At 48.5% G+C, this 22,533-nt stretch overlaps 1 protein-coding gene across 5 annotated transcripts in view; it reads left to right on the top strand.

The window, feature by feature from the left end:
- The window catches only part of LOC115464772 (oocyte zinc finger protein XlCOF6-like), a 524,570-nt gene that overhangs the window by 477,144 nt on the left and 24,893 nt on the right, over positions 1–22,533 (top strand). For 3 of the 5 annotated variants that reach the window (XM_030195132.1, XM_030195144.1, XM_030195138.1), the window contains exon 3: positions 19,677–19,793. In XM_030195132.1, the coding sequence (XP_030050992.1) occupies positions 19,677–19,793 (117 nt within the window). Of the gene's footprint in view, positions 1–448; positions 576–19,676; positions 19,794–22,533 lie in introns of all 5 variants that reach the window. The other 2 variants (XM_030195150.1, XM_030195128.1) reach the window with 2 other exon arrangements.

The following is a 22,533-nucleotide window of genomic DNA, read 5'->3' as shown; positions in this document are numbered from 1 at the left end:
GGAAGTCTAAAGGGTAGAGAGAGATCCACAAAGGACAAGGATAGACAGAAGAAAGAGGTAGGGATAGGGGTTGGTGGTGGAAGAAAGAAATAGGGGGCAAAGAGAAAAAGCTGGGAGATGCCCACCCTGGAAAATAAGCAGAGAAAGCTGGAGGTTGAACCTGCAGTGGAAAGAAAGGGGTCCAAGCTAAGTCAGGGTGAGAGAGCACACATCAAACTTGTTTTTGGTCATGCACACCTCTAAGGAACAAGTCTGGCAATTTGGGGAGGACATGGGTCTTGGCGTCCTCTTTTCCATGATACAATGGCAGAAGTGTAATCAGCTGAACTCTATTTAAAAATGTAATACCATTAATCATAAATGTTGTGGTTCCCAATACACATAGATATCACCAAATAAATGTGTTCTGAGCTCCTCCACATGTTACTGTTCCTGGTTTATGTTTCAGGAGCCAGTGACGTTTGAGGACATCGCTGTCTATTTCTCCCAGGAGCAGTGGGAGTATTTGGATGAAGGCCAGAAGGAGCTTTACAAGGAGGTGATGAAAGAGAATTATGAGACCCTGATCTCCCTAGGTAAGAATTGCATTACCTGCATTTTTAGCAGATCTAAGAGCTAATTTGATAAAAGTAATATAAGACATTTTCCCGAATTTCCTCTAGTCCAAACACTTTCAAGTATTATCAGTGCTTGTCTGAACCCTGGAGCCAGGACTGAGGAACAGTTTTATGTGCCTTACGAATTTCCTCCCTTTAAATCAGAAACAGATTCTCTTCTGTTTCTTGGAGGACGGCTGAAAGTCAGGAACAGAAGAAAGCAATAATCAGAACCTGGCTGGTGGCAACAAATCATTTTTAAGTAGCCTTTGAATCAGTCAGGTGTGTTGCACTGTGTTCATCAACCTCTTTTCAGCTTGTGATGCTGCCTGGTACTAGGGATATGAAATGGATTTAAAGTTAATAGCAAAGTGTGATAAATGAAGACATTTTCAATTTTTGTCCCTTTAAATTAACTAAATTGTGGAACTGTAGGTAGTGCAGGTATAATTTTGAAATAAATAAATAATCACAGGTCTGAAATGAGCTGAATCCTTGTTCGTACCATTCGTTTTCATCAGCAGTGCTGTCCAAGGAGCTAGGCATAGTGGACCACTTCGGAAGGGGGAGAAGAAAGAAGCGTGAATCACTTCCCCAGTTATATTGAGCCTTTTTGATAAACAGCTAAACAAGCCTATCCCTGCCTCACTTGTATCAAATCCTACGGCTGATGATAGCAGCAGCAGCTAAACAGGAAACTGAATGCATGAGCAATCCAGCAGCATTTTATCTCTGGGATTCAGACAGAGATGGTGACAAAAAAGCTGGCATAAAAAAGTGATTTTGCTGAATTCCAGGCTAGAGCAGGTCCTGAGAGCAATGAGATGATGTAGGTGATTTTCACTCTGTCAGAAGGAAATGATCCAGGTTATAGTTCAAATAACATTTGACACTGGTTCAAGAACCCCCGACATCCGGAGGGGGTCCCGTCAAAATGGGGTGGTTCCGGGAGCTGCAGACGCGGGGCAGGAGACTCAGCCCTAGGGCCAGGAGCGCTGGCGGAATGCTGCTGCTGAAGAGCGGGCATCTGGGAGCAGACATCCTGGAGCACACTGGACAATCGATTCAGCTGAGCCTGTTGCTGCTGTAGAACTTGAGCCAAATTGGACAGCTCGGTCTTGTCCGGCGAGCTCATGGCTTCGGCTTACTGTTATGATGACTGCTATACTGCGGTAGTGAGCCCTTGTGCCTTGACAGAGCATGGTGGACTGAGGAGAAGCGCCGTACTCGGTCAGGCAGCCGGACAACCCCTAGCTTCACCTGGGAAGCGACCACCGTTCCCCGGGAGTTGAGCCCCCAGGTGCAGGTGGCCACCAGGAGTTCTGGATACAAGCGGAGTCGCACAGCCGCCGGCCGTGGCAGGCAGCACAACTGAGAATAGTCAGGTCCAATCCATGAGTCAGGGCAGGCAGCAGAACAGAGAGTTGTCAGGTCTAATCCAAGAGTCAAGGCAGGCAGCAGAACAGAGAATAGTCTGGTCCAATCCACGAGTCAGGGCAGGCAGCAGAACAGAGAGTTGACAGGTCCAATCCAAGAGTCAGGGCAGGCAGCAGAACAGAGAGTGGTCAGGTCCAATCCAAGAGTCAAGGGCAAAACAGCAAAGTAGATAGCAAAACGCTCAATCCAAGCACCAAACCTCTATAACGATAGAAGCCGAAGCAAAGTATGAAGGCGACGGTGGTTCTTAAATAGTCCCCTCATTGGCAGTAACCTCAAACAGCTGGGAGAACGATCCTGGCTGCTGGAGAGGGGAGGAGCAGAGCGAGAAGCGGCCAATCCCACGTCAACAGACGAGACGAAGGACCATGCCGGAAGGAAGCCCCACCTCCACAAACACTGAGCGTCCGTGTGGCCGGCCTACAGACTGAATCGGGATGGCCGTCCACGAGGCTGCCGCAAACAAAGCCGAAGCTAACCGCAAACATGGCCGGCCACTACAGCCGGGAAAACGTCTGCGTGGCCTTCTGGGGTGAGTCGGTATGGCCGGCCACGAGACTCAGAATGGCCGGCCATGAGACCGAAGCGACCATGGCCGACCCTGACCGCCGACATGGCCGGCCACCGCTACCGGGATGATGTCCGGAGACAGACCGCCCGGGCGGACTGCACTGCAGGTGAGGAACGTAACATAAGGTGTGCCGAAAAATGGCCTGCGCTGGGTTGGGCATGTGTATTGGACACGCACAGGTCCATTTTTCAGTGTGCCTGCAAAAAAGACCTTTTTAAAATTTTTGCTGAAAATGGTCGTATGGGAAAATAAAAATCAGCGCGTGTCCATTTTGGGCCTGAGACCTTACTGCCTACAGACGTTCAAATATTAGAAAGGTATTAATCCGCAAACGAACCTTTTCCATAAATGGGAAGGCGGTAGAACTAGAGGGCATGATATGAGATTGAAGGGGGGCAGACTCAAGAAAAATGTCAGGAAGTATTTTTTCACGGAGAGAGTGGTGGATACTTGGAATGCCCTTCCGCGGGAGGTGGTGGAGATGAAAACGGTAACGGAATTCAAAAATGCGTGGGATAAACATAAAGGAATCCTGTTCAGAAGGAATGGATCCTCAGAAGCTTAGCGGAGATTGGGTGGCAGAGCCGGTGGTGGGAGGCGGGGCTAATGGTTGGGAGGCGGGGCTAGTGCTGGGCAGACTTCTACGGTCTGTGCCCTGAAAATGGCACAGGTCGGGGTCGGGTATACACGTAGAGTAGCACATATGAGTTTGTCTTGTGGGCGGACTGGATGGACTGTACAGGTCTTTCTCTGCCGTCATCTACTATGTTACTGCCACCCATTAACTTAGCGGTAAGGTCTCGTGCATTAACCAGGTGGTAGTCATCAACGCATGTACACTGCCGATTACCACCTGGTTAGCACCACGCGGTAGAAAATGGAAATTATTTTCTGCTGCATGTTTTGGACATGTGTCAAAATTAGAATTACTGCCTGGGGCATGTGGTAGCCAGGTGGTAGTTCTACTTTGACACGCGTTGTAGGCGCCTACACGACTTAGTAAAGGGGCCCCTAAAAGCGCAAAGGACAGAGAAAACAGAGAGTACATGATCCAATGTACAACTCTATGGAATCCTAAAGGGGTTGTTGGCCACTCCAAACTTTGTTTCTTCATCAGGGAGAAGCTACTGGAATGCTTTCCCATAAACTCTGGAGCTGCTGCATATGAAACTGAAAAAGAGCACAGAAGGAGTTCTAACCAAGACCAAAAGAGTTCAGAAAAGACCCAGAGACATAAGTGCAAAGCTACCTCACTTTCCAGAGAAAGAACACATCATACAACTAGAATAAAAACAAACTATTTCCCTACAGAATCTAGTCACTGAGCATATCACAGACCTCAGCGCTGAGACAAGAGAAAAAAAGATGAGACTTTTACATTTTATAAGTACAAACTGGAGCTCTCCTCCATGGGTTTAGAAGCAGCAATATGGTTTCCAACAAAAGACTTTCCAGTACCACACTCAGACTTAGGACTGTGGCACCAAATTGTAGAGCGTGGATCAAACAGAACTGGAATCAAAGGACATATGTGTGACTCAATTCAGAAATCTTCCCACCAGAAGACAAATGAATGTGAGAAGCAAAATCCAGCAGACAGAAAGGAAATAAAAAATCCAGCAGACAAAAAGAACATAACCGAAGGTCCATCAAGCCAAGTATCTTCTTTCTAATGAGGAACCAATAAAGGTCACGTTTCATTCTTTTATCCTGTGGTTTATGTTACTGACCTGCTTTAGTTTTCTGTGCTTTGGCTGTTGCTGGTCTTCTTACCCTTTCTTGTTTGTTTAGGCCAGTTTCTATTTTTCCTGTGTCCAGATGTTCTGGTGATGTCTAGGGAAGGAGGGGAATTAGACACGAGATGGTTTTCTGCTTGGTTGATTTACATTTTTGACTGGCTGTAACTCTAAAACCAGTCTGTGGTGACAGTTTATCAGAAAGATGGGTTTATGCACTGAGTCTGATGTACATAAGTCATACTGAATCATCAAATTTCCACATCACGTTCCGAGTGTTTCCAGTATGAACGTCATTTGTCTTTCTCCTTCTGGAGCTTTTTCTCCAGAACTGGACAGAGCACTCCTGATGAGATCTCACCGGTGATTTCTAGAGAGATATTATTTAAAGCCAATGAGTGAGATTTTTCTTGCGGGCCCCTGCCTTGTCTAAAACCAGCCTAGCATATATATATATATATATATATATATATATATATATATATATATATATATATATATATTTATTTATTTATTTATTTATTTATTTATTTATTTATTTATTTATTTATTTATTTGTTGCATTTGTATCCCACATTTTCCCACCTATTTGCAGGCTCCATGTGGCTTACATTGTTCCGTCATGGCGATCGCCATTTCCGGAGTGAGAGATACAAGTGGTATTACAATAAAGGTAATGATTCACATGGATGGGCATAATCGACAGTCAGCTAAAATTGAAGTTGGGCGCCCTCACGAAGCCGGCCAAAATCAGGCAGGCATAATCGGAAAATAACATGGCCGGCCATAGACATTCCATTATCACGGTTGAACACGGCCAAATCAGGGGCGGCAAAAAGTATAGGAAAAATACGGCAGTTATGTGAGAAACGCGTTACTGTATACTTCTCAATGTTCCGTATATTTTCCCCGTACCTGGATGTCCGCAACTACATGCACTGTACTTGTGGAACATGCAGCTATGGGAAATATAAGGAACACACATATGATGTTCACACACTTGATAATGATCCATATAAGGAAAACTCCGCACATAGGCCCTGTACGTGTGATGACAGTCCATGCATGTCTATGCGTCACGACCATCCATGTTTGCAGCCATTATAGATGCCAAGACGTGCACGTACTGACCTGTCCATATATGGATTGGCCATCCATATATGGCGCTGTGCATGTCAGGACATCCATCATGCATGGGCGTCCATATAAGGCGCTGCACGCTTTCCAACGGATATTTACTGAGAAACATGGCTAAGAGAAGAGAGCCGAACTTCTCCGCCGGAGAGAATCTCCTGTTGGTACACCTGTGCTTGAAGCACAGGCGTATTCTGTTCCCCCCACCACCACCACCACCACCACCTGCCCCCCAGGACTCTCTGCATCCAAGCCTAGGGTGAGATAAGGGACAGGTTGGAGAGGTAAGTGTTTCCTCCCCCTCCTGGGCTATCAGGGCCCCCTCCTGTAGCTACACATATAAGAGCTCCCTCAGCAGTATAAGCACAACCTGTAGTCTCCATTCAAGGGTAATCAGTGATATGTGCACAGGCACATTCATTAATAGAATCTATGTACTAGAAAGCAAAAACATCCCTACAATACTGCACACAAATGATACTCTCTGTCCTCATGTGCACCTCAATGACATCATCTCTACTAATGAAATGTCCCCCCCCCCCCCCCCCCCAATCAGTGTTCTGAGTCTCTCCTATTTGATTTCCAAATGAATTTGTGTGCTGAAGGCAAGAAGGGCCACCCCCTGACTCCTGGTTTACAAACTTACATCTTGCAGAAGATTTGGCATTCGGAGGGACCTCGAGTCCCTCTGGCGGAGGTTCCGCCGCGTGAGGAGGCACAACCCTGACATGATCAGGGCAGTGAGACGGCGCCTCAGGGCTCAGCATAAGTATTATAAATAGGGCACCTGTACTCATTTGTAAATGTATTTAATAATGCAAATGTCCTGTACAATATCAGTTTCCATGTGGCTAATAGGCAACTAGTAAGTCATAACACCTCTGTCCCAGATCAAGGCCTGAGGTTGCAGCTACCCTCCCGTGAGTGTGGCTGCAACTTCCAACTAACCTCCTCTGAGATCAATGAGATGACATGCCTCACTTCTGTATCCCCCTTTCTGGGGTGGATACTGTTTCATGGTATTCCTGCCTGAGGACCTACTCTTAGTGGATGTCATTGCCTTACATAAAGTTATGTGCTTCCCCCCCCCCCCCCCCCCCAAAAAAAAAAAAAAACCCCAAACCCAAAATGGTAAGCCAACCATAGTCACAAATCATAATGCAAACATACTGCTGAGCAATGAGTGTGGTCTGCCTGTGTACTCTGTGTCAGACCAGCATCCAGGGTTCCCTGTCATGTCATCTCATGCATCTCACACCCCATGGGTATAGCCCAGGGCTCACCACACCTTTCCTCATCCCCCGCCTCAGGCCAGCCAGCTCCTGCACTGTGCAAGCCATATTGGATGTGCTGATCTCAAAGACAATCCTGTTACATACACAGGGCGGCAGCAGGAGGCAGCCCTGGAGGAGGAGGAGGAGGGCCAGGAATGGCAAGATATGCCTCCTCTGGAGAGGGAGGAGCATCTACTACCAGCTCCAGCCAACAGTGCCACAGTACTGCAACTCCGGCAGCAACTGGTGACTGTAGTGAACCAGTTGCTGCAGGAGGTGGCAGCACTGCGGCACTCTGTGGGGGAGCGGCAGGAGACCCACAGCAGGCTCGTGCTGCTGGTCATTGAAGTGCTGCGGAGCAATTTGGAGAGGGAGGGATAGGGGAGGGGAATGTTTTGGGGGGGATTGTAAATAGTTTTTTTTATTTGTTACAATACAAATGTTACACTTTTGACACTGACCAGGGTCTGTGTGTAGTTTGTGCACTACATGTGTTATTATCAAATGGTGGGGTTGATGTGAGAGGAGGCAGCAATCTGGGTTGCATGACAGGTGACCTGTCACAGAGAAACTTTGGTATATATGTGTGATAACTGTGGCCATACAGAAGGCCACCTGTTCCTTCCAAACTGCATGGCTGTATGGTAAGGGGGAGGAGGCTGGGTGGGCATTTCTGTTGAGGAACACAAATGCCCATCCGGCCTCTCCCCCCTTACCATTACAGCCCCACAGCACAGAGTTGTGTAAATAATAGGTATGTTGTCTAGCACTAGTGATCTGCCAAGTACAAACTTGCAGATAACCATAGGTAGCGCATAGACGATGTTTGCTCTCTGATCGCCAGACATCCTTACCTACACCCAAACCACATTGGTGAGGGCCAGCAAGGAGCTACAAACAGCTGGGTCATCTTTTCACAATGAAGGTATGAGCAATGGTAAGGAGAGAAGGAAAAACAAGGGTAAAAGCATTAGATGGACGTTTACTTCATCACAATTGCAATATAATACATCAGGTACAGAAGGGCACAGGCTAGGGGAAACTTCAGACAGCCCCGAACACTGCAGCTAGACTCATATTCGGTAAAACAAAATACGAAAGTGCTAAACCCCTATGAGAAGAGCTACACTGGCTCCCACTCAAAGAACATTCAAAATATGCTCCCTAGTTCACAAAATCATTCACGGAGACGCACCAGCCTACATGTCAGATCTGATAGACCTACCACCCAGGAATGCTAAAAGATCATCCCGCACATTCCTAAATCTGCACTTCCCCAACTGCAAAGGTCTAAAATACAAACTAATGCATGCGTCAAACTTTATCTACTTGAGCACGCAGATATGGAACGCGCTGTCGCGCAATTTAAAAATGATCTACGATATAACCAACTTCCGCAAACTACTGAAGATTCACCTCTTTAACAAAGTATACCACAAAGATCAACAAATATGAACATATACCGCTCCTCCACAGATAGCTAGAACTGTCTTATAATATCTGCTTGTTATTTTAATGACATGTTTTTTCATTATCATGCTACCCAAGATTCTTCTGTAACACTAAATGTCTATTTTCTAATATTTCCCACCATTCATGATGTATTGTAAGCCACATTGAGCCTGCAAAAAAGTGGGAAAATGTGGGATACAAATGCAACAAATAAAATAATAATAATAATATAAGGCACCAGGCTTAGAACAGGAACTGTAACCAGAATCCCTCTCCCTCACCATGACTTAAGGGCTCAAGGCCGTGGTAGGCACGCACCTGTGGCCACCTTGAAAATAGGTTGCAGGATAGAATTTACAAATGTTGTTCCATAACTATGGAGGATTGTAGGACTGTGTTGAATAATGTGGAAAAGACATTCAGGGCATATATGCTCCCCCCCACCCCCAACAACCTTGAGAAAGGGTGGGCACTTCATAAAAGGGGACCGGGGTTCACCACATAAAGAAGGATGGAACCTAGTGGGGAGACACATGAGGTGGAAAGCGGGAGAAAAACTACCTGCTGTGGATACTCGTGAACCTGGTGAAAGTAGAGGTAAGATATGAATGCAAAGAACAGAGACAGAATGGGGAGCCCTTGGCCATGAGGGATGCACACATCCATTCTCAGGGCCTCTTCCCCTCCCGCACCCCACAGGCAGCCACAACCGAATGTATCCAATAGAGAACAAGACATGTGTACAATGAATTGGGTAGAAACAATCATGGCTCTCAAGAGTCCAGTGTATTACAGTCCACTGCTGTCTCTTGCATTCCTCTTGACCAGCTGTCCTGCAAGATGGAAGAAGTGTTTGTTTAGCACCTACATAGCAGAAAGGGAAAAGGTGGCTGAGAGGTATGAGCTTACCTTGAACTTGTGGTACAAGAATCTTTGTATCGATTGGTACAATGGCACCAAAGCAAACACCCACCGGCAAGGGTAATTTCAGCGACCCTGAAATTGACCTGCTGGTTCAGGAAATGCAGAGGAGGCACAGGCATCTCTTTGCTCCCACGGGCCAGAGGCTGGCTGCTACAACGAAGCAGAGAGAATGGGAGGCAGTAAGGGACCGGCTCAAGTGCTCTTCCACTGTGGCAGTGATGTGGAAGACTGCAAACGAAAGTGGGCCGGTTGAGGCGTGATGTCAGGGGAAAAAAAAAAACCTCTAAAGTGCAAGCACAGAGAAAGCCATTTTAAAGAGGCGCCAGTAAAGGAAATGCAAGCTTCCAAATGGGCAGAGCAGCTGCGGACGTTTATCATTATGACCCTTAATCAAAATGAGGACAGGCAAAACACAGTGCAGCTGGGGCCGCCCATAGTTCCCAACCTATAATCGAAATTAGGCCGGCCATCTTGGTTACCGGCCATCTTGTTTGCCCATAATCAAAATTAGGCCGGCCAACTCGGCAAAGCAGCAGGGGCCGGCCAGGGATTTTGTCAATAATCGAAATTAGGCTGCCCATCTGAGAAGCGCCCATCTCATTCTCACATGGGCGTCCCTGAGAGCGTATTTAGCCACTCTTCTCTGTATTATCGATTCTTTGCATCGCATTGGTCCAATGGCACCAGTGGCGTACCAAGGGGGGGGGGGGCGGTGGGGGTGGTCCGCCCCTGGTGCACACCGCTGGGGGGTGCTGCGGCGCACCTGTGGGCTCCGACTTTGCAAACTTCGCTCGTTCGCTGCAGCTCCCTCTGCCCCGGAACAGGTTACTTCCTGTTCTGGGGCAGAGGGAGCTGCAGCGAACGAGCGAAGTTCGCGAAGTCGGAGCCCACAGGTGCGTGCCGCAGCACCACCCCCCCCCCAGCGGCGTGCACCCGGGGGGGTGTCATTTCGCCGGGGAGGGGGGAAGGTGTAATTTTGCAGGCGGGGGGGGGGGGGGGGGGCGCATCGGCGATCCGCCCCGGGTGCCATCCACGCTAGGAACGCCACTGAATGGCACCAAAGCAGGCCCCTACCTGCAAGGGTAATTTCACCGCGCCAGAAATAGAACGGCTGGTTCAAGAAATAGAGAGGAGACATATGCAGCTGCTTGCTCCCACGGGCCAGAGGCTAGCTGCTACAACAAAGCAGTGAGAATGGGAAGCAGTTAGAGACAGGCTCAATGCGGTCTTCCACTGTGGCAGGGATGTGGAAGACTGCAAACGAAAGTGGCACCGGCTGAGGCAAGATGTGAGGAGGAAGGCTGGTGCCAACCCCCCAGCAGATGACACCACTAACCTCACCCCCATTGAGCGCATCATCCATGGGCTCTTGCCCCAGGAGGGGATCCATGGCATTGGGTCCCTTGACACATCAGCCCAGCCTGAGGGCTCAGGTAGGTTCACCTAATGGGGAAGCTGGGGTATCTGTAGTACTGGACTACAGTCTGTTTTACACAAGTGGGGGACAGTGTGGTGCTCCTCACTAGGGAAAGGGGGGAGAACACCACATGCAATGCAAATCACTATTCATTACACACCATGACACAAGGAGTAGCAGGGGGGAGGGGGAAGGGGGAGGGTTTCCAGCAATGTAGATAATCTATGTAAAATATAAAATAGACTAAATAAAATAAATAAACTGTGTGTAGGTTAGCACTGTTTCACAGCTTTGGGGGCCTTCCCCATCACCAAACTCTGCATTTCTCCTTCCCACACCTCTGTGCTGTAGCCACTGTGTCCTGTGCACTCCTTCCACAGTTCTATGTCTACCCACCTGCCTGTGTGGCTCTCTTGCACATCAGTCTCTGTAGTACACGGCGCTCCTTGTCTCCAGCTCTGTACCATGTACAATGACATCTGTGGCTTGCCTGACAATCCCATTCCTCACCATCTCTTTGCTGGGTCTTTGCCTGTGGGGCTTATGTATATGAATGCTGAAAAACAAAAGCGGATTATTTTGACCAACACACTGCCTCCCCTTTTGCTATGCAGGTGATGACAGCCAGTCGGAGGAAGAAGCTGGCCCTAGTGGCTACCAGCCCCAGAACACAGAACAGCAAACCAGTGGGCCTGCACAAGACACCACACAGGACCATGGGGTGGAACCACAGGACCCAGCAGCAGCAGTGCCAGCTGTCCCTCCACCACCCGCAGCCTTTGCTGATGGTGGCACTGAACAAGAAAGTGAAGATGCAGAAGGGGAGGCACCTCCTCGGCAGAGGCCATCCAGCCAGAGGAGGCAGCTACTGCGCCTCACCACACAATTGCTGGGCCAGAATGTGCAGATGGAAGAATACCGGTGCCAGAAATTGGAGCTGCAACGGGAAGTGCTCCAGGCCCAACGGGAAGCGCTCCAGGTGCAACGGGAAGCGGTACAGGCCCAACATGATGTGATACAGCAGCTCCGACGGCTGGAGCACAGTATCGAGGGCCTACGCTGTGACCTGAGAGCACCTAATGCAGCCCTGCAGCAGCACCAACTGGCATCGACTTCCACCGCTGCACATGAACCACCTGCTAAGAAGTGGAGTTTGGAATCCTCAGCCTCCCTAGCCACTGGTCCAGCAGGCACCACACCAGCTCCCCTTCTGGGTCCTGTGCCCAGATTGCAGGGCAAGCCACAGAGCACAAAGTGGCCGGACTTCCACAGGGCAGCCGAGGCAGCAGGCTGCCTTGTGGACACAGAGGAGGAGAGTGAGAGCTCATCAGAGGAGGACTCTCAACAGAGTTGCCCTGCAGCACTAGCTGCAAAGGAACACGGTGGGAGGGGTAGGAGGGGACGGGGGCCAGTGGAGGGGGCGGGGAAAGTGATGGGACATGCTGGGAGGTGAGGGTTGGAGGGACGGGAATATGCACAGAGAGGGTGATGATGGTGGTGGGGTGGTGGTGGTGGTGTTTAAATACTGTGTGTGATATAAATAAATGTGCACTTACTCTCACAGAAAACTTGTCTCGATCAGTCTTTGCCTGGCTCTGACCCCCAGCTGGTGTGCACCCTGCTCTGCTCTGTGGGCGGGAGGTGGAGGGGGCTCCTCATCCTCTTCATCTGGGGCCTGCTGCTCTGGTGGCTGTTCTGGGAGGGCCTGTCTTCAGCGCTTTGCCAAATTATGTAGCATGCAGCAGGCCAGGAAAAGCTTTGCCACCTTTTGGGGGCTGTACAGAAGCTCCCCCTCCAGAACGGTCCAGACATCGGAACCTGTTCTTAAGTAGTCCAAAGGTGCGCTCGATGATGCCACGGGTGGTCCGATGTCTACTGTTGTAGTTCTCCTCTGACCTTCTTCGTGGGTGCACTATGGGGGTCATGAGCCAAGTCCGCTGTGGGTAGCCTCTGTCACCTTTGGAGAGAAGCAGGATGAGAAAGATGAGTGTGTATTGTTTGAAGTGGGTACCTTGTGGAGGTGGGGGGGGGGGGGGGGGGATAGTGGGTTGTGGAGGTGGGGGGGGGGGGGGGATAGTGGGTTGTGGAAGAGGTCTAGTTTGGGCAGATCCATGCTGCACTTACCTAGGAGTCAAACCTGCGGAAGATTCCTGAGTGCTGCAATATATAGGCGTCATGGGTGGAACCTGGGTATCGGGCACACACATCTAGAATCTCCCCCTGGGCGTCACACACAACTTGCATATTGAGTGAGTGGAATGCTTTCCTGTTTCTATAAGTGGCCTCTTGTGCCCGGGGGGGTGGGGGGGTCTGAGTGCGACAAGTGTGCAGTCAATGGCACCTATGACCGAGGGGAAGCAAGCTACGGCGTAGAAGTCAGCCATGTTGTTCTGCAGGGCCTGGGGGGTGGTGGGGAAGGTGATGTACTGAGAGGTGTAGGTAAGGAAGGCATTAAGGAACTGGGTGAGGCAGTTAGAAATGGAAGGCTGGGTGAGACCCGTGTTCACAGCTAGCACAGACTGGAAACTCCCAGTGGCCAGAAAAGAGAGAGAAGCAGTGATCTTTAGGTGCACAGGGATGGGGTTGTTCCTACGTTAAAGTTCATTCGTGGTAGAGTAGACCTTGGTAATCGAGTATAGAGAGTTAGGTTTTATCCAGTTCAGGCTTGAATTTTGTTGTCTGGTAATTAGGATGGATCGTTGTGGTATGCCATGTTGAACAGGCTGGTCTTCAGTGATCTCCAAAAGTTAGTTAGGTTGTGCATTTTTTTCACGACGAGTGATAATGCATTCCATAGCTGCGTGCTTATGTAGGAGAAGCTGGATGCATATGGTAATTTGTATTTTAGTCCTTTGCAGCTAGAGTAGTGGAGATTCAGGAATGTGCGTGCTGAACTTTTAGTGTTCCTGGGTGGTAGGTCTATGAGGTCTGACATGTAGATCGGGGCTTCTCCGTAAATGATTTTGTGAACCAGAGTGTAGATTTGAAAAACTGACATATGCGAATCAATAAATAGAAAATAAAATTATTTTTCTACCTTTGTTGTCTGGTAAATTTACTTAATGGTGTTGATCCCAGTCTTTGGTTTCTGCTTTCCTCTGTCTTCTCTGAACTGTCTTGCCAGGGTCTCCTTGTCCGTTTGGCACTTCTGTTCTCTCCATGTCTGCCATCCATCTTCTCTCTGTAACTTTATCCAGCCTACCCAGCATCACCTCTGTATCCTTGCCCCTATCTTGCTGCCATGTTGAGCATCTCCCCCTTCTGTGTCCCTATTTTACTCTATCCAGCATATCTCTTCTGTGTCCATATGCCCATCCCTTCCCCCAACATACTAGTATCTCTCCCTCCTGTCTCCCATCAGGCAAGCATCACTCCTTCTCTTCCCTCCTTCTGCCCCCCTCCCAGGGGTCCAGCAAGTGTTCCTTTCTCTTCCCGCTCCTGTTCTGTCTCCCCTTTGAAGGTCCAGCACTTCTCCCTCTTCCTTTTTCCCCCACCTTCCTGGCATCTCTTTCTCTCCACCCCCTCCCCATCCCAGTATCTCGTTCTCTCTCTCCTCCCCTTCCACACCCTTGTATCTCTTTCTCTTTTTCTCTCCTTCCTCCCCTCATATCCTGACATCTCTTTCTCCCTCCCACCATCATCCTGGTATCTCTTTCTCCCCCCCCCTCCAAAATCACCATCCTGGCATCTCAACTCTCCTTGACACTCTCTCCATTTCCTTCCCCTGCTCCCCATCAGCCCTGCTGGCAACTCCCACTTGCCTGGCTCCCGCTGTCTGCTAAACTTGCTTGAGGCCACCACCACCGGTAGCGCTGAACAGACGCTGCTTCTGGCCAATGGAGGGGCTGTCTTCTGCCGCTCCCACCTCCTCTGACGCTATTTCCGCTCTCTGGAAGCAGGAGCGGCAGAAGAAAGGCCTCTCATTGGCCGGAAGCACGTCTGTTCAGCACTACCTCTGGTGGCGTCAAGCAGGTTCAGCAGACTACAGGAGCCAGGAGAGTAAGATGCCTGGCCAAGCTGTGGGAGTATGGGCAGGAAAGTGTGCTGCGGCGGCTAAGAAAGAATGTTAGGCATTATTAGTAAAGGAATGTAATACAAAAATGAGGACGTTATAATGCCTTTGTATCGGTACATGGTGCAACCTCACCTTGAATATTGTGTTCAATTCTGGTCGCCGCATCTCAAAAAAGATATAGTTCAATTAGAAAAGGTACAGAGAAGGGCGACGAAAATGATAAAGGGGATGGGACGACTTCCCTGTGAGGAAAGGCTGAAGCGTCTAGGGCTCTTCAGCTTGGAGAAAAGACGGCTGAGGGGAGATATGATAGAGATTATAAAATAATGAGTGGAGTGGAATGGGTAGACGTGAAGCGTCTGTTTACGCTTTCAAAAAATACTAGGACTAGGGGGCATATGATGAAGCTACAAAGTAGTAAATTTAAAACAAATTGGAGAAAATTTTTCTTCACTCAACGCGTAATTAATCTCTGGAATTCGTTGCCAGATAATGTGGTAAAGGTGGTTAGCTTAGCAGGGTTTAAGAAAGGTTTGGACGGCTTCCTAAAGGAAAAGTCCATAGACCATTATTAAAATGACTTGTGGAAAATCCACTGCTTATTTCTGGGATAAGCAGCATAAAATGTATTGAACTTTTTTGGGATCTTGCCAGGTATTTGTGACCTGGATTGGCCACTGTTGGAAACAGGATGCTGGGCTTGATGGATCTTTGGTCTGACCCAGTGTGGCAGTACTTATGTACTTATAAAGGAAGAGAGAGAGATCTTCAATGCATGAGATTCCCCCATTTATGTGTGTGAGCTGGAGAAGAAGCCCAGATGTGTGTATCACACACCAAATGCGTGCGACTTGGCATATCTGGTTTTGCGCATACCATGACAGGAATGACCTTCACTCCCAAGTCAGGGCATGCGGAGTATGATTTTAGGCTCTCAGATTGACTGCTAACACTCACTATAGTACTTGCATTGTGCCAAAATGAGGTTCTTTCTGGAGTTTTTAAGAAGTAGCATGTATAGGCAAACTCATCCAGGTGTGCTTGGTTACCTGTGCATTGTATAAGATACAGGTTATTGTTGATTGTGTGTTATATCAGTGCTCTTCTTTTCAGGGCTGCCGAGAGACTGAGCTAGGCCCGGGGCAAGGCCGCCCCCGTCGCCCCCCCCAATTGCTACCACTGTCACCTCCCTCTCCTGCTCTCAGGGTGCCGGAGTCCCCAGTCTCCACTCGCCCACCCCCAGCCCCTGTCCGTCCACCACCGGGCCCCCTGCATTCAAATCGGCAGCGCCTCACCTCCGTGTGAAAGCGGCAGATCGCCTCTCTTCGCGGAAACAGGAAGTTACATCAGACAAGGGCGGGACCCAGTGAGAGAAAGCCCGAAGGGAGGCGATCTGCTGCTTTCACACGGAGGTGAGGCGCTCCCGATTTGAATGCAGGGGGCCTGGTGGCAGACGGAGGGGGGCTATTGACGAAGCCGAGGGCAGGCAGGTGAGACCGGGGACTGCAGCGCCGGTGGCCTGGGAGCAGGAGGAGAGAGACCCCAGCACCAGACCCCCCTTGGAGGCCCGGGGAATTTTGTCCCCCCTGCCCCCCCTCTCGACGGCCTTGCTTGTTTTTATCTGTAACAAGAAGTGAAACGGCATTGCTTGCTTTCAGATCAGCTGGGGCATCTGACTTGGCAGTACCAGCTTTGTACCGCCTGAGGTTGGATCGGACAAAAAAGGGGACCTTTTCTATTGCAAGCCCCTTGGAATGGAACAAGTTGGCTTTGAGACTTAGCCGAGATTGGGTGGCAGAGCCGGTGGCGGGAGGCGGGGATAGTGCTGGGCAGACTTATACGGTCAGTGCCAGAGCCGGTGGTGGGAGGCGGGGCTGGTGGTTGAGAGGCGGGGATAGTGCTGGGCAGACTTATACGGTCTGTGCCCTGAAAAGGACAGGTACAAATCAAGGTAAGGTATACCCAAAAAGTAGCACATATGAGTTTATCTTGTAGGGCAGACTGGATGGACCATGCAGGTCTTTTTCTGCCGTCATTTACTATGTTACTATGTGTTTTAATTGGAGAATTGTGAACTACACTAGGGATGCAGTTCAAGGAATTGCAACACAATTAGACGCCACTAGCCGGATGACGTTGGAAAATAGATTAGTTCTTGACCAGCTTCTAGCAGCGGATGGCGGGGTGTGCCAAAAGATAGGTACCCAGTGTTGCACCTTTATCCCCAACAATACAGCTCCAGATGGATCAATTACCAGAGCTTTAGAAGGCTTAACCTCACTGTCGCAAGAATTGGCAGAGAACTCTGGCGTTGATACATCCTGGACAGGTTGGATGGATAGAGCTTTTGGTAAATGGAAAACATTTATCATCTCAGCAGCCACGACAATAATCATAGTGGTGGCAATTTTTGTTTTAGTAGGATGTTGCATAATCCCTTGTGCTAGAGGCTTAGTAGAACGCTTAATTGAAACCGCAATAATGAAAAGGACCACAGCAGGACAATATGCCCTGTACGAAAATCTCCTTCCTAACACCACAGGAGATAACACATTGGACTATCTCTCTCTGAGAAGGACCAATCGCTATGCAACTGTTAGAGACACAGAGATGTCTGCAACTGTATAATCAGATAATAGCACAGGGGGGATAGAATGTAACCATATAAAGCTATATAAGATGATATGATCAAGTGTGCAAATCTATGCAAATGTATAATTAAGATATAATCAGTATATAACCAAAGAATTTTTGATTGATAGTAATGTATATATAATCACATAGATAAGATTAAGACAAAACATGCATTCTTAAAGGTTGAAGCAAAATAATAAAATTGTACCAGTTGATCTTAAGACGCAGACAATTTGATGGCCTCCTAGAATACCTTCTGGAATGGATGGTACCAAGGTACGTTAACCCTGGTGTCACCCTATGGGATAGGGTGAAGAGGGGAATGTTAATATATGGCCTAGCTTTAAGGCTACCACTGGAATATTGCTGGCCAGAGCTATGCAGCCTAAAAACAACTGAAAAAGTACTGACCAGGCCAAACAACAAGTAAATGATGTAATATTTGAAGAATCTGCAAAAAGCAGGTCTGAACAATGAGTTCTGCCACAAATTGGTACAATTTTTAATTCAAATATAGCACCTGTAATGAAAGATCAGATGAATAAAATGGAGCTTATTAGTTTTGGTATACAATGATACAGAGGTAATACAGAGTTCATGAGAAAGGTATGAAAAGTATTGCAGCCGGAAGATGTGAAACTGTTATCTCAACGCTTCCCAAAACATGTTGATAATTAGCAGTAGCTGAGAACGGAAGGAGGTGGGCACATCAGATAGCAGATCGCATGGGAAAGTATGATCTCAGGAAGTTGAGACATATTAGGAGCTAGGTTCCTCACCATTCACTTCTATGGAGAGGTTTGTGTATAAAAGAGGGGAGACGTTTGCCTTAGTAGAGGACTCCTCTCCAACGCTTCTGTCAGACGGCGAAGCTCTGTGCGGTTGAAACCAGAATCTGATGTCTGTATTTGTACCAATTTGAAGACTTGTCTTTGGGTAAGAAATAAATGTATCTATTTATCTAAACCTATCTCTGTCTTTATTTTTATAGATTCTGTCTTCTCTTTACCTAACATTTAGCCTACAAGGTAGATCATATACAAGTGACACTCAGTCTTTGCAGAAACTTAGACAGATGTTTAATAAGATTTATGTGGGAACATAAATGGTCCAGAATATACCTAGATCTAGAAAAACAGAAAGCAGTAGTTATGGGAATTAGTTTTCAATTACGGCTCCTAATGCCACCCCAGAACAGACCCCCTTATGATTGGGTGACAATGGAGGTTAGAGAAACTATACAGAACCTGATATATGAAATAGGTACTATTAGTCCCCCGTGTGAAGGAGTCAGATAGAGGTCTAGCAGAGGGGAAATTAAAACATATGTTACTTAAGAAACAAACTCGATTGCCTGTGTTTAAACGTCAGTTAAAGGGCCACTTGTTATGTCTGGCTTACCATGTGCCTGGAGAGTTGGGTCTGAGTTAACTTTGTTCTGTTATTTTTTTAGGTTGATGTATTATTCCAGCTAATCGTATCAGTGATATTATTGTTTACTGCCCTGTTGTTGTATTTTTGTTTCTTTTTGGTGTTTTTTTAATGTGTGTACTATTGTGCGCCCCCCTGGATAAGGGCAGATTATAAATAATAATCTCAAGAAAGATATAGTAGAATTGGAAAAGGTGCAGCGAAGAGCGACTAAAATGATAGCGGGGATGGGACGACTTCCCTATGAAGAAAGACTAAGGAGGCTAGGGCTTTTCAGCTTGGAGAAGAGATGGCTGAGGGGAGACATGATAGAGGTATATAAAATAATGAGTGGAGTGAAACAGGTGGATGTGAAGCATCTGTTCACACTTTCCAAAAATACTAGGACTAGGGGCCATGCGATGAAACTACAGTGTAGTAAATTTAAAACAAATTGGAGAAAATCTTTCTTCACCCAACGCGTAATTAAACTCTGGAATTTGTTGCTGGAGAACGTGGTGAAGGCGGTTAGCTTGGCAGAGTTTAAAAAGGGGTTAGACGGTTTCCTAAAGGACAAGTCCATAAACCGCTACTAAATGGACTTGGGAAAAATCCTCAATTCCGGGAATAACATGTATAGAATGTTTGTACGTTTGGGAAGCTTGCCAGGTGCCCTTGGCCTGGATTGGCCGCAGTTGTGGACAGGATGCTGGGCTTGATGGACCCTTGGTCTTTTCCCAGTATGGCATTACTTATGTACTTATCTATAAACTATAAGAATGTGGCACCCAAAACAATGGGAAATATTTCTGTGTCTTTCTGCCACATTTTCTTGGTCTCCTCCTTTGTGATTATTTATAAAACTCTTTCTTTTCTTAATAATGTTTGATTATTTGAAGGTCATTTGATACAGTGACCCCTGGCTCCGTCTGCTTTATGATGGATGACAGTAGTAGAACCTCCCCCTCCCCCATTATGTGCTGCACCCTGAGAATTACTGCCGTGTATTTTTCTATGAATGTAAGGAAATAAATCTGATTTTGGTTTTTTTGGGGGTTTTTTCTTGTGATTCGTAGGTATAGACCATGAAAGCATCAATCCTGAAGTATTATCAAGGATTAAACAAGAGGAAAAACTGCATAACCGGGATCCAAAGGATTCAGGAGAAATAGAAGTTAAGCATTCATACATAGGTAGGAAAAACTGTGCAGAGTAATAGCAAATATTACACAGTACAGGTGAGGAATAATCTGTACTCTATAGAATAAGGGGAGGTATTACAACATTCATGAGAGTAATTCTTTTTTGTAACTTGAATTTTTATTGAGATATACCATGTATATAAGAAATTGTTAAATAATAATATATTATAAATGTAATACATCGCAACCTTACCTATTATCAACAATGTTTTTGCTTATATCTACTTGTTTGAATTTCGATCACGCTATTTTCTATGACATCTCCACCCAGTGGCATACCAAGGTGGGGGCGGTCCGCCCCGGGTGCACGCCGCTGGGGGGTGCCGCGGCACGCGCCTGCTCCTCCGAGTTCGCTAAACTTCGTTCGTCTGCTGCAGCTCCCTCTGCCCCGGAACAGGTTACTTCCTGTTCCGGGGCAGAGGGAGCTGCAGCGAACGAACGAAGTTTAGCGAACTTGGAGGAGCAGGTACGCGCCGCAGCACCCCCCCCCCCCCAGCGGCGTGCACCCGGGGGGGGTATCATTTCGCCGGAGGGGGGGGAGGTGTCATCTAGCAGGGGGGGCGCGCTTCACCCGGGGGGGGGGGGGGGGGGCGCATCGGCGCTCCGCCCTGGGTGCCATCCAGGCCAGGAACGCCACTGTCTCCACCTTACCTATTATCAGTAATGTTTTCTACTTATATTTACTTGTTTAAATTTCGATGATGCTACTTTCTATGTAACACTAACTGTTATCTCCTAATCTCCTATCTACTAACAACGACACATTGTAAGCCACATTGAGCCTGCAAAGAGGTGGGATAATGTGGGATACAAATGCAATAAATAAATAAATGTATCCAGCATTAGCATCCCATCCAAAAGTAAAGTTGCAACATTAATAAATCCCCCTGTAATTACCCCTAGTAGCAACAGTCACCCCCATCCCTTCCTCCCCTCCCCCCGTACTTCAATCAAATACTCATGGTTACTGATCAGTATAACCCTGTAACAACCCCCATGTGTGCTCAGAAGGATCTAGTCTGTTCTTCTTAAGTGCTCTGAGCTTTTCTAGTCAAACAACATATTCAGGGGAGGTAGGAGAGAGAGAGAGAGAGAAGGCGCCTGTACTGCTGGGAGAGCCTCCAGAAGACCAGCTTTGTTTGCTGGTCGGCCCCGTGATTAGGGTTACCATATGGCTTCAGAAAAAGGAGGACGGATTGAGCCAGCCGGGTTTTACTTCCATTGCTTTCCATTGAAAGCAATGGAAGTAAAACCTGGCTGGCGCAATTGCTTTCCATTGAAAGCAATGGAAGTAAAACCCGGCTGGCTCAATCTGTCCTCCTTTTTCTGGAGCCATATGGTAACCCTACCCGTGATGTCATCGGGAGGGGCCAGCCTTTGGGTACAAGTTGTACCCGCACATGCTGTTCAGTGGGGGAGATAGGAAGGTGCCTGCACTGTCGGGGAAAGCCTCCGGAAGACCAGCTTCGTTTGTTGCTCTTACCCCAGGACATCGGTCGGCCCTGTGGCGTTACCGGGAGGGGCCAGTGTTCAGGTACAAGCTGCACCCACTCCTGCGGTGCGCAGCCCAAAGGAGCCCCTTCGAAGCCTTGAGAAGCTTGAAGCTTGGAAGTTATTAACTTTGAGGATTAATCTTTATCAGGTCCTCATTCTCTAACTTCTTAGCTATGGTTAAGAAGAAAAAAAAGGGGAAAGGAGTGAGTTCTTTGACAGTGAAACAGGTTGTTGGTCCGATGGACAGACATTTACAATCAGTCTCTGTAGAGTCACCTGCTGTCACATCCGTCACTCCCTCCAGCTGCTCCTCTGCGGGGAGCCGGGAGGAAGGACCTGCAGCCAGAGGGGCTTACCCGACGGTTTCCCGGATGGGCGCCTGTTCCGGGTGCAGTCGGGGCCGAGCCGGTGTCCAGTGCGGCGATGGCTGGCCTTCTTGAGGCTGCGGCCGAGAGCCGGGGCTCGCCGCGGCGATGGCCGCCCTGTCCGGGGCCGAGCCCGTGGGCTGGCGATCGCGGCTTCCGGGCTCTCAGTCGCCGGCTATGGTATCCGTGCTTGCACCAGCGGGGAGGATGGCGCCGAGATGCGATGGCCGGCGTCTTCTCCACATTCGGGCACGGGAACCCGAAGCTCCGGCTCAGAGGAACCAGATTGGGATGCCATTGGGATGCTGGTGCTGTAGCCCCGCCTGGGAAGCCGGACGGAACCAACCAGAGGGATTTCTTCAGTAGCCGGGTTCCAATTGGCCGGCCATGTCGGCTGGGGCTGGGCGGTTGAATGCTGACGGTATTTAAGGAGCGGGGCTGAAACAGGACGTTGCTTCAGGTTCTGTTTCCCAAGGCCAGTCTTTGTGTGTTCTAGTTTTCGGAACGTTCCCTTGCTCTCCTGGTTTGATCTTTGGACTGTTTTTGGACGACTCTGCTAGCCGCCTGCCCTGACCTGTTGCCTGTTTTTGGACGACGCTGTGAGCTGCCTGCCCTGACCTGTTGCCTGTTTTTGGACGACTCTGATAGCCGCCTGTCTGGACCCTTGGCCTGTTATTGGACTACTCTGATTTCCACCTGCCCTCCCCGCTCCCGGTACTGGGTCAGTTCGTCAACCCCGCGGTTCCGGAAATCCCGTTGGCCACCTGCAGCTGGGGGCTCAACCCCTGGTGAACGGCGGTCGCCGCGGGTGAAGACTTGGGGTTGCACGGCTGTCCTCTGAGGTCCTTCGGGGCCTTGCAGGACCTAAGGGC

Source organism: Microcaecilia unicolor, chromosome 1, assembly GCF_901765095.1.
Source record: "Microcaecilia unicolor chromosome 1, aMicUni1.1, whole genome shotgun sequence".
Lineage (NCBI taxonomy): Eukaryota > Metazoa > Chordata > Amphibia > Gymnophiona > Siphonopidae > Microcaecilia > Microcaecilia unicolor.
Note: the sequence above shows the minus strand (reverse complement) of the source record. Positions and strands in the feature narration are given on the sequence as shown.